The sequence below is a fragment of the Chrysochloris asiatica genome, unplaced genomic scaffold, assembly GCF_000296735.1.
Source record: "Chrysochloris asiatica unplaced genomic scaffold, ChrAsi1.0 scaffold00168, whole genome shotgun sequence".
NCBI classification, from domain to species: Eukaryota; Metazoa; Chordata; class Mammalia; order Afrosoricida; family Chrysochloridae; genus Chrysochloris; species Chrysochloris asiatica.
The window spans coordinates 3,957,773-3,970,138 of NW_006408686.1; the positions used below are offsets into that span (position 1 = coordinate 3,957,773).

Consider the following 12,366-nt stretch of genomic DNA (forward strand, 5'->3'; position numbering starts at 1 on the left):
AAAGATGTCAGCTTGAAGACTAAAGTATGCCTGACCCAAGCCATGATATTTTCAATAAGCTCATATGCATGTGAAAGCTGACAGTGAATAAGGAGGACCATAGAAGAATTGATGCTTTTGAGATGTGGTGTTGGAGGAGAATATTGAAAGTGCCATGGGCTGCCAAAAGAACAGATCTGTTTCGGAAGAAGTGCAGCCAGAGTGCTCCTTGGAGGCCAAGATGGCCAAAACTTAGTCTCTCATACTTCAGACATAGTGTCAGGAGGAACCAGTCGCTGGAGAAGGATATCATGTTTGATAAGGTGGAGGGTCAGAGAAAAAAAGGAAGACCCCTAATGAGATGAATTGGCCAAGTGGCAGCATCGATGGACTCAAGCATGGCAACAGTAGTGAGGTTGGCCCAGGATCGGACAGTGTTTCTTTCTGTTGTGCATAATGTCACTATGGGTCGGTACTGACTCGATAGCATCTAACAACAATAGGTTGCAGGTTTAGGACAGACTTTCATATTCCCCTTTCAGTGTGGCCTGAATTTTTATAAGGGACACACAGTTCCATAATCAAAACATCTATACGATTACAGAAGAGGTTTCAACATTGGTCTTCAAGATCAGTCACTTGGGGTCAGAAGGTCACTAAGGCCTGGGGTCTTGAGATAATTAAATTTGTCTCAACTGGCAGCCTTCTGTCTCCCTCTACCAACGAAGGATCCTAGGCTCCTCAAAGCTACAACCCATGCCCCAGTAGTAACTGTATTACCTTGTACCTGGGGGGTTAGGTGTAGGCTCTGGACAGACTCTCAGAACTTAATGGGGCACAAAGATTTTTTCCAGTATGGAAAGACAGGAGACAATGGATCTTTATAAAGATACCAACAGTTTCCTAAAGAGAACTTTGGACCCTCTCATAAGAAATATATGATAAAAACAAATTGATCCATCAAAGGCTGTTAAGTGATGATGGCCCTTCCAGTGGAATCACTAACGCTGCAGATGTGCAGTGGCACACATCTGACCCTTGGGCCAGCTCTGCTGCAGGCCAGCTCTGTTGTAACACCAGGAAGAGAAGCGGAAGAGCCCTGAGGTTCCAGGGAAGGGGGCAATCACTCTCTCCTCTGGTCTGCTCAGCAGACCTGCCCTTACCTAGCTGGGTGCTGCAGGAGTCCAGGGACCAGCCGATACGGACTACGTGAGGGTCGGGCTCTGTAGATGGCAGGTGCTTCACAGAGATCTCCTCATTAATCTGGGGACAGAGACAAGAAGCGGGCTCAAGGTGGAGGCTGGTGGCTTGTATGAGGCAACATGGGTGCGAAGAAGCCATGGCCCTCGCTGCTGGAGACAAGGTCACCTGCATTCCAATGGCTCTGGAAGGTTTGTACATGGAGAACAGGCTGCCAGGGCACTTGGTAGAGTGTGGGGCCCCGACACAGGAATTTAGAAACTGTAAAAGCACATGCTATATAACGCAGCAATTCAACTCCCAGCTTATCCTGTAGGTTTATTCTGAAGTGTATGAGTACACATATGAAAAAATAAGGGAATACTGTTTATATCTGTATAAAGAAAATCAAACAACCATCAACTAGGCATTGGTTAAATAAAAGTATATTCATGCAACGGACTAGGACGTGGTAGTTAAAAACAATGGGGCAGAACCAATACAAAAGGGCTTTTCAAAACGTTTATGGGAAAATTCTGTTATCTTTTAATTCCATTTTCCCCACAAACTTTTTGATGCCCATACTGGTACAAAAAAAACCAGCAACAAGATATAGTATTAAATAGTCTTTCAACTTAAATCTTTCAATTGCTTTATCTACCTGTATTGTGCAAACACTGAGTCAGTTTCACCGGTAGGTTTCTTTATGAATGGCACACAAAATGATGTGCAGCTTGAAACTGTTGCTGTCTTAGTTTCCACTTTTAAAAATGGGGCTAATGGTACCTATCTGATGATAGCATTGGGAGGCTCAATGATGAAAACCCTTACAGGAGAGCCTGGCACAGTATCTGAAGCCTGCAAAGTGCTCCATGAACACGAGCTCTCCTAGGTAAGAGTGACAGACGACGGGGCTTCAGAGTTTATGGAAAAATGGAATGGAAAGATAATGGCATTTCCCCACAAACTTTTTTTTAAAGCCCCCTTATAAATAAAGAATACAGAAGTTTTTATTAATATGTACCTTATCTCTAGGGAGTAGGACAGGGACCAGAAACATGAGAATAACTTCTGTTTATTTTCTCCTATACTCTTCTGTGTTGTCTGAACTTTTGCCACACATCAGCATGTATTAACTTCATAAACCTGGACCGACATGGAACTGTGGGTGGGAAGGTGGTACTGAATGGTTTGAGCTAGCAGAACCATCTTCCTCTGCCCTGCTATCTCCGACTGCCCTGCACTTGGTGATGCCTCTGCCCATTCTTTCTAGCTCACTTTCCTTCCTGACAAGACCTTTTCCCAGTTTCTCATCAAACACACCACCTCTAGTCTGGTTACCTGTATTAACACCTAGGCCAAATCCCACCACGGATGAAGCAATGTAGGTTTGGCCTGCTTTTCGGATAGTTAGCAATGGTACCATTCTTTTGAGTTCACACACTTATTTTTTGGCTTGGTCACAGAGTCTGTCCTGTGACCTCTGAATTGAATCTATGTTTTGTGGTGGCTCTAATTGAGTGGCTGGTGACAACGCTATTCCAACAGATGGACCTGTTTCCCAGTCCCTAGTGGCTCCCACTCACCTTCATCTCAAAGCACACACGTCCCCTTCTGACACCGTAGCTGGCACGGGCTCCTGACCACAGATATGCAAACCCCTCGATTGTGAGCGGATAGCCACTACTCCGGTCTCGGGCAACCTTGAAGTGGAGGTCGCAGTTATCTGTGGAAGAAAAAAATATCGGTTATCCTAGGTTTTAAAGATCCCAAGAAAGGAATAAGAGAAGCAAAGATGTCTAAGAGTGCTGACCAGCAGTACACAAGCTGACATCATTGGGACAGGCTCAGGAAGACGCCACTGCACCCCTAACCACATTCCCTTTGAGCACACAGGATCAAAGCAGTCACCCCACCCAGGAACAAGGCTTCTTGACCTGTTTGGGCTTCAGGAGAGATCCCTGGAAATTGTACACAAATGCCTTCTCTGAGTGTGTACACTTAAGTGAGTCTATATCATCACTCAGGGAATTAAAAAGTACAAGAGGTTAATTATCACTGCCCCATACCCCAGCTACTTCCCAGTGTTGGACTCCTGCCGCCAGAGGCTATACAAGCACCCGACCCTTCCTGATTGGTTGACAACACCCAGTTTAGGGCTTCTGGTTCTGAGGCTCATTGAAACATCCCCCGACCCCCACGCCCGCATGTATTAGGGTAGGACTGCTCCTCTCCTGGAACGGCGTGGAGGAGGAGAACAATCTGCCCCGAGTCCCACAGCTAGACTAGAGCTGGCTGTCAGTCTTTTGTCTCCAGTCCGTCTTCAGGGCCTTCAGTGTAGAGTGGCACAGTGTCTCACACCAGGGCCAACACCAGCTCTGACGGTTCTGAATAGACTCTAGTGAAGGTCAAGGAACAATCTCCCAACCCTGAGCAGAACACAGAATCAGAAAGGTGCTCCCAGGACTCACATGTGTCAATGGCGACAAGGGTGTCATCAAATTCGTCTTCATCTTCTTCAGCTGGAGGCTGAGGAGAGCGGCCCCTGTGTCGGAAAGGGGGTTAAGTCACAGAGAAGGTAGCTGGATGAGCACAGGGGAAAGAAAACATTCCTAAGTCTTCAATCTCTTTCCACAGAGGTTAACAAACACTTACAACTCTATGCACTTGCATTTCCGTAAAAGCAATGAGGTCTGGCTCTGGCACAGTGGGAGCATGAGAATCATGCAGGGAGTGCGCTCAGACTCTTCCTGCACACAGATCCGGCCCAAAACCTGTGTGCTCAGAATGGTTGCCCAAGGGGTGCTGGGCTGGGCGGGGGAGAGTGGGCAGTGCCTGGAGGACCTCAGGAGTGCCTCTGCAGATAAACACCAGCAACTCAAACCTGTCCCAAAGAAGGCCTTAAGTCCACACCAGATAGGCTTGGAAATGACCCATTTAAAAATTCTCTTTTAAATAGTGTCCTAAATTATGAACTGAGGTTCACCTTCTTACTGAAACATTTTAAAAAGGGGGCTGTGTTAAACCACTTCTGGTTTCTGACCTACAGGTATAGAGGAAACTAGAGGATAGGAGTAGAAGAGCACTGCCCAAAATCTGGGTCTTGCCCAGGGCAGGGAACACGGCTAAGATGTGGGGGGTGGGGGGATGGGAGTCCCAGTCCACTGGGTACAGACCCGGCCCACCAGCTACTGGCACTGTCCCCGACAGTGGTATGTCCGTCAGGCTCACCAATCGATGGCCAGCACAGAGCCTGGTACCCAGAAGGAACTCATCCCACAATAGCTGCATCCCGGGAGGGAGTGTTCTCCCCGAGTCTCAGGTCACAGCGACTCTCCTTACTTTGCTCTGGGCACTAGTAGCTCCTAGGGGAGAGACCTATAGGAGGTGGGCTCTGTGTCCTAACTTTGGGCACAGCCCAGGAGTCGCAAGCCCTGTCTCAAAGAAAGCCAGCTAGGCGGAGAGTAAACCCAGCCGGGCAGGGAATGTGCCAGACAAGGTGTCCAGATGACAAAAGGAAGAGTGACGGTGATGGAGGCAGCGGCTGACACAGGAACTGGAGTGGGGGGGTGGGGGGAAGGGACAGTCCCTGGGGGAAGGAAGGAGCTGGACTCTTCAGGAAAGGGAAATGATTAGAGCAGAGGCCTCTCCCCTTCGTGAGCTCCTGACACATGCTTGGTAACTACTCATTCCATTAGGTTGCGGCTTAGCTGTGACTGTGTCTGTCTCAGGCCCTAGGTCAGAAACAGTGGCAGGTAAAACCCACTGCCTAAGTTAACCCTGTGTTCTCAGTGTCTAGCCTGGGGCTGCTCACTGGTGGAAGTACTGGGTGCCACCGAGGGGTGAGATGAAGAGAGTGGGTCTGAAAGGAGGTAGGGAAACAGGCCTTGCCTTTACCTGCGGGCTGGACACTGCCGAACTGCAGGGCAGCAGAGCAGGGTTAGCAAAGGCAGGCTGGCACCTTACCTGGGAAAAGTTAAGGGGTGGGGATTTTCCCCTACATGTCGTGGAAGTGAGGGGGCCAGTTTAGGAGAGGTGACTGGTCGGGCATGCTGCGGGAACACTGCCCCTTGTGGTTCGACAACAAAGGCCACCAGGGGCTGTAGGGCTAGGCACACACCTCCTGAACCAGGGCCACTGTGGTGTGGCACACACTCACCTCCTGTCCTCCCGGTGCTCGTAGTAGCCCCGGCCCCGGTTTTCTTCATAAGGCCTCTTGCGAGTCTGGAATTGCTGTCTGTCTGGCTTGGGTTGAGATGCTTCTGGGGGGAGGAAGCTGGCGGGTGCTTCTTGCTTCATCTCTGTCTTCACATCTACTGTCAGGACAAGTAGAAATGGTTAGACTCTTGGAAACACTCTGCTTTCAGCGTAGGAGTTGTAGCCAGGGTCCTGCCTACAGTGGTAAAAGGCTGGGCACCAACCCACTTCAAAGTAAGCCTGCTGAGTGACCCAGAGGTGGCACCTGAGACTAGGCTGAGGAGGAAGGGAGTGAGGGGATGGCCAGCCAGGCAATCTAGACCCGACAGATGTCAGTCAGATGGGGGCAGGGCAAACTTCAGCATGAAAGGAGGGACAATGAGTGGGAAGGAGCCCTAGAAGAGGTCTAAAATCCACTCTGAGATTGAGGTGCCATTATCCTACATTCTCCAATTTCTCCTCCCCGCAAATCTCCCATTTCAGTTTTTGCAAATCTTCTTCAGTCTATCTAACAAGGAGGGGCCAGTTCAAATGAGTATTAAGGTAACGGTCCTGCAGCTAACTCCACTAGCTTTAATCATCTTATCACGAAGCCCTGAATCACCTTGAAGGGAGGGTCAGCAGTTAAGTCATCCCCATGGGGTGTGTGATCAAGTCACACCACAAACAAAGCATGCTGTGGCCCCCTGGGAAAGTCCTGGTCTCAGGTCACAGGCCTCAGCATCTAACTGAGTAGATGGTGTATTTCAAGCTAGTGAGTTTCTTCCCCACTGTTTGTCTATGATGCTGTGGGTCCCTCTTATCTACATATCCCAGCACTCAATCAAAGACCATCTTGGAGCCCTCAGACAAGGCTCCTGGTTCTTGAAGATAGAGCTGGTGCTTGACCACCTTAGGGACAGCCTCCCTGATCCCACCACAAAAAATATTTCTACTGGGCCAAAAGATTCCACACAGCTCACAGAGCCTGACACAAACCCAGTAGTTAAACCCACATTCTTCAAAGTCCTGAGTCACGCACAAGAAATGTCCAGGGATTTCACCGTGGATGAGCCAGCATGGAATCAGATAGAATCAAACCCGATTGGCTATGCAATGGCACTGGGCCCAGCACAGTCCTCACTTCAGTACTACCCAGCATGGAGTCCTGCCTATTAACGAAGAGCAGTGGTCCAGAAGCTGATGCCCTGGATTCCTGCCCCAGTCCTGCCATGAAACCAGGTACCATCCCCCATCTGTAAATTAGGAGAGCTGGACTGCATCTTTGTTTCCAAAACTGGCATCATGGGGACCATTGTTCTGCAAAGACAGATTTAAATGTCTGAGGAACCCCGGTTTTCAATGTAGGCCTTCTCAGAGCCTTTAAAGAGCACAGGAATCTAAGAGGTGGTAAAACCAGATTCTGCACTGTCCAGGATCACTAGTGAGGGGAACTGAGTTCCTTTGTGTGGCCTCTTGTCTTGGTACTGTGGGAAATGATCTTGATGGATTTCCCCCAAAGCCCTGGGAGTTAATTTTGCCCCATTTATTTGAAGAAGCAACTGGGGGAAAGGAGGAGTGGGCATTCCTAAGTTGTTTTCTATTGAATGGAATCACTGACATTTTCTGGGTAAGCCAACTTGATGCTTTGGTACTTTATCTGTCTGTGAGTTGCAGCCTGCCCTGGGGTTGGTCTACTTTACACTTTGGTTTGCTGTCTTAATTGAGTAACTTGTGGTCTACTGAGGAGACTGTTCAGTCTGAGGTCCTACTGGGATGCCATTCCTCGAAATTAACAAGGAATTTCCTCATATAAGCTGCCAACTCCTTGGAAGTTTTAAGAAGCAAGAAGAGAGACAGGGGCGAAGAACTGTAATATGGGTCAAGGTTTGTACAGCGAAGACACCATGAAGCCTGGAAAGGGGGCTGTGGCAGAGCTGGCAGTGACGGCAGAAAGCTGTTGTAAAGAAAACACCTTAGAGATCAAAGCAAGCTATTATTCTGGCTCTGAGCTGGGCCAGTTAGCAGGAAAAGAAGCGGCTGGCAGGGCAGCTAAAGGCAGAGGCGCATGCGTGTAGGGGAAAGGTGAGTTGGATGAGAAGAGGGCCTGCATACTTGCTCTGTCCAGAAAGCTGCATTGAGTGGATGGATGCACTTTTCACCCTTGGTGGCCTATCTATGTGATGACTGACCCTGACTCCTTCCTGTTAGCAATGAAGTTGACCTAGAGTCTAAGGTAGCCGGACACCTTAATAAATCACTTAGCTGTGAGTACAGTCTGAGTTCTGCGTGGCCCTTGCAACAAATGATTGAACCCAGCAGAGGAGTATCAGAAATGGTGAAGAAGTTGGAATGAAGAGGTATGTCTGACTTCTGCCTCATAAGAAGCTGCTTCTCATCCTTTAGGAGGATTCGCTATAATACAGCTTGGCTAAAGGGCTTCTTCTCAGTGAGATCCTGATAGTTCCTAGAACAATAATCTTCAGAACCTGGTGTGGGAAAGACTAGACTAGATTTAGAAGGTCTTTTCTGGCTTCCACATTCTAAGATTCTAAACAAGACTCAGACATTAGCTGCCAGGCCCAGACTCTTTAGGGTGTTGGTAGCAGCATCTGAAAAAAGGTACTACGACGACTGCTCTCCCTCAACACTTGGCAGTGGGACAGAGCTCAGCTGAACTGTCCAAGAGGACGAGGGCACTTTCTCTGGGCAGAGGCAGTAGGCACAGGTAGACTTGGTTTCAGACTCATGTGTTTTCCTACCTGGGCGGTAGGCTGGCTGCTGCGGCTCCATTTCCAGCGCTCTTCGCTCGTAGCCTAACTCGTTCTCTTGCTTGATGACCTGGCTCTCATAGAATTGGTTCTGCCTGGTGATATTGTCCATGACATCTTAAAAAAAAAAAAAAAGCAAAAAATGGACAGTTATAAGGGTGCTTTGTAGAGGGTGCCAGGACCAAAGGTTGCTTCTTTGATGTCAAATGATGCCATTCCCACTGGGGACAGTGAGTCTGACAACAGCTTCACATGAAAATCTTATCTGGGCAGTCAGTGGCTTGAACATGCCCTCTGCCCCTCAAAAGGTTACAAGCGGATGCCACGTGAGATGAAGTTTTACAGAACCCTGATATACCAACCCGACACAAGTAGACGATCTTGGCTGAAGCAGCGAGAGGACAGAGCTCCCGCATAGCATCCTCACTAAGTGCCCTCTTGGGGTGGAGGTAGCTACACAGACCTGGGATTCCATGAAGCACAGGGTAAAAGCCACCAGCCTAGCTGTCCTTTAAGATGCTCAGGGAGTTACCTTCAGGACACAACCTTGAAAACTAGCCCTCTGCCCAGCTCTAGTCACTATTCTTCCCTCTTTAAGAAACCTTGTCTACCCTGCAATAGTTACCAAAGGGGTAACCACACTCAGGTGGAAAGGTAATTGGGGGTAGAATACAAAGAGCTGCTATGAAAACAGAGACCACGATAATAACACCTTCAGACTCATGAGAATAAATCCTAAATGATTTGACGATAGACTGGAAGGATTCAGACCAGGATATTGGGGATCCAGGAGGAGCTCAACTGAAGGGCAGTTAAGAACAAGATGAACTATTCTTACAGTGCCCTGAGTATACATCAGAACCCTGGGGAATGGCAGACAAAAAGCTGAGTTGGACGCCAACCCCACTTAAAACTTCAGCTTAATAAGGTAAAGACATCACACATAAAACAACTCCACACAAAAACCAACTGTGACTATGTTATGGGTGGGCTACAAAGAAGACATCACACATAGAACAACTACACACAAACACAACTGTGACTATGTTATGGGTGAGCTACAAAGAAGAAGTACTGGCGCTACATGTTGCTGTTAAGTGAGGTGGAGTCAATCCTGACTTAGAGGACAAACCCTATATAGGGTTTCCAAGGAGTGGCTGCTGGATTTGAACTTCTAGTCTTTGTGGTTCGCAGTCGAGGGCTGATTCTACAGCCCCAACCCCTGGTACTGACCATGAAGAGTGGCAGAGAGCATCAACTTAGAGGCTCTAGAGACAACAGCTCAGTGATGAGGATGGAGAAGTCCCTTCTTGGGGTTGGGATTACACAGTGAAGGAAGGCCCCGGGGCAGGACTAAATCCAGGGTACCAAACCAGAAACTCCTGCTCAGAGAACCTTACAAGCAAACGCAGAGAGAACTTTCGAAGTCTAGGATGGGTAACACCGGGCTGTGCACCCAGGGGCAAGCTCTCTGCTGGGTGCCTGCAGGGCCCTGTGCCAGGAACAGTGAGCACATCCACAGGGATGGGGAGACAGGTGCCGCTAGCTGATTGGATGCTTCCTCAGAGGACAAATACATCTGGGTCTAAACCAGGTGCAGCCCAAAGGGAGGAAGGTCTTAAGTCTCTTGGTTTGCTACAGGTCTGTTTACTGAAGCTGAAAAAAAGGCTGGGTGGGGCAGGGGACCCAGGATTTTGCTGTTGAGAGAGAGGAAGAAATAGACTCAGTGGGACACGGGGGTCCTGCCAACGATTCTGCCTCATCCAGGCTCAAGCACAGCGCTCTTCTCCCTAGAGGCCGGGCTCAGAGGTAGCCTCGCCAGGAGAAGCAGCCACAATTCTGGGACCTTCTCCCCTCTATGGCAAGCCAAGCACCCCATAAATGCGACTTCACTGACAAGAATCCTGACTCTAGTTTATACGGGAGGGAACCAGGGCTCCTGGGATGAAGTGAGTTGCCCCCAAGCCACAGAGCCAAATCTGAGTCTGGCGTCTGCTGGGAAGTACTGAACTCACTTTGCTCCTGGATACCGGGCTCCCCCCGCCCCCCTTCCTAGGCATCCCCTACACATGCACACCAGGCCACTCTTCTTCCCTTCTCAGCACCCTGGGCAACCCCAAGTCCTTCCACCCACACACCTATGTCCTATCCCACGAGGTCTCATCTCTTGTGAACACGTGACACCCAAGACCCACTTCAAATCTCATCTTTCCCACGATTACCTTTGTTCTCCCTTTATTATTCCCTGAGCTCCAAGCCCCAGGGGGCCTGCTTTTCAAAGCAACACCAGGATCCCTGGACCCCAGAGTCCTTTCTGCTCCCTCCTGAACCTCTACCATCTCCACCGCACCCCAGGTCCTTCTAACTCCATTCATGCCCTGGTACAACAGGGGCGTCTCTCCTAGGAGAGCCCAGCCGGGGCCAAGGCTTACCCTACCCCTTCATCCCCAGAGCCGCACACCTTCCGGCTACTCTGAGCCCACAAATACCTGCCACTGCGGCCATAGGGGTTCAACCCTCCCTGTTCCCAGCCCCGTCTAAGTCAACAGGTCTTCCTTTTCCTCCTGCTTACAGAGCCACTCTGTGCTGGGCAGGAATCTGCCTTCCAGACACATCAGGGGCTTCATTGCACCCGCCCACCCCACAGAGGCCAGCAGCGACTCCTGCTCCCCATTAGCCAGGAGGCTTCATCTCACTCCCCACCCCCGGGGAACCTCTGTCCAGAGGCGCATCCTCCTCGCCCGTGGCCTATGGGGTGCTGCCAGAGGGAAGAGAAAGCGGCAGGCAGCATTTGCTTTAAAAAAGCTGCAGAGCTATAGCTTGGGGGTGACCATAGAGAAGAACCTCCAAGGGTCCCTAGGATTCCTCCTGCAGGAAACCCAAAACTCCCAGCCCTGGAGCTCCCCCGGATCCCCTAAAGGGTCTCCAGCCAAACTCTACCAGAGCCCCCAGCCCATCAAAGCCTCCATCTCTCCAACCCACCCACCCCAACTAAGGGAACTCCCGTTTCCCAGCCAGTTCCAAACTCCGGGCACCTCTATCCCCAAACTCTTCCAGGCCCGGTGAACTCAGTGATCGTTCCTTCCCCAAACCTGCAAACTAGGCTCCCCAAGTCCCCGCAGCCCCAAACCCTGCGATCCCCATTTCCCCAACCTCCCCAGTCCCCACGGTTTCCGGTCTCCAAGATCCGCGCTCCGGAATCCACAACACCCCTTGTCTAGCCTCCGAAAAGGAGGATTCCTCCACTTCCAGTATCTCCCCTGCACCCACGGCAAAGATCGATTCTCCGGTCATCCCGAGGCCCTTGTCCCTCGGTCCTTTTCAGGGGCGGGTCGCGGGATTCCCTCCCACCCCCCGCCCCAACCTTAGACCCTCTTCCGGGCCTCGGGCGCCGGACTGCCCGGCCCCCGCCCCGCGCACTCTCACAATGTCCGTCCGGCCCCGAGTAGCCGCCGGGCGTCGGGTGCGGCTGCAACCCGGGCGGCGGTGGCTGCGCGGTCCCCTCCAGCTCGGAGCACCCCTCGGTCTCGACCTCCTCGTTGTTGTGCCCGGGTCGTCCCGGTTCGTCGTCGGCCTCGAGCTCCCGCTCGTCGTCGGGCTCCTCGGCCTCCAACGCCGCCTGCAGCCGTTCAGCTAGGTCGGCCTTAAGGCCGCGAGTGTCCAGGCCGCGGCGCTGCAGTTCCTCGCGAAGTTCGTTCACCTTCAGACGGCGCACATCCATGGCCCGGGCCCCCGGGGTGGCCCCCGAGCCTGGCCCGGCCTCCCAGGGCTCTGTCCCCCTTAAACCTTTCCTGTCAGGAGGCGAAGGGGGGAAGGGGGGGGCCCACTCCAATGGCGGCTGTGGCTCAAAATGGCCGCCGCCTCTTCCTCACCCGTGGCCCCGTGCGATGCAACACTGGTGCTGATTGGCCAATACACCGGGGCAACGGGCGCGGGCCTCGATATCTAGCCAATCAGAGCGTGGCTTTCAAAAAGCTCAATGAAAGGGCCCAAGAGCTGCCGGGGAGGAAGCGTTGGTCTACGTCGATGCCGCGACTGAAACGGAGGGCGGGAAAAGGCAGGAGGCGGTGCGCACGCTGATTGGGTACAGTCCGCGCGCCCGTTCGCGTAAGGTCAAATGAGGGAAAGGGAGTAAAGACTTGCATCAATCAACGATGAGATCTCAGAATGAGCGTCCCACGGTCTTTCCTGTGCAGTCCTTTCATTGAGCTAGTGTTTTCGTAACATACGCTTTGATTGGTCTAAATCTCCCGCCCCTTGA

General features: G+C 51.2%; 1 protein-coding gene across 3 annotated transcripts in view; it reads right to left on the reverse strand.

Moving 5' to 3' along the window:
* HNRNPUL1 (heterogeneous nuclear ribonucleoprotein U-like 1) overlaps positions 1-12,078 on the reverse strand; it is a 49,011-nt gene extending 36,933 nt beyond the window's left edge. Inside the window, exons 1-6 of one of the 3 annotated variants that reach the window (XM_006871398.1) lie at positions 11,532-12,078; positions 8,097-8,222; positions 5,318-5,471; positions 3,630-3,703; positions 2,745-2,884; positions 1,143-1,242 (exon numbers count right to left, since the gene is read on the reverse strand). In XM_006871398.1, the coding sequence (XP_006871460.1) occupies positions 1,143-1,242; positions 2,745-2,884; positions 3,630-3,703; positions 5,318-5,471; positions 8,097-8,222; positions 11,532-11,826 (889 nt within the window). In that variant the 5' untranslated portion in view covers positions 11,827-12,078. The remainder of the gene's footprint in view (positions 1-1,142; positions 1,243-2,744; positions 2,885-3,629; positions 3,704-5,317; positions 5,472-8,096; positions 8,223-11,531) is intronic. The other 2 variants (XM_006871400.1, XM_006871399.1) reach the window with 2 other exon arrangements.
* Between the last annotated feature and the right edge of the window lie 288 nt (positions 12,079-12,366).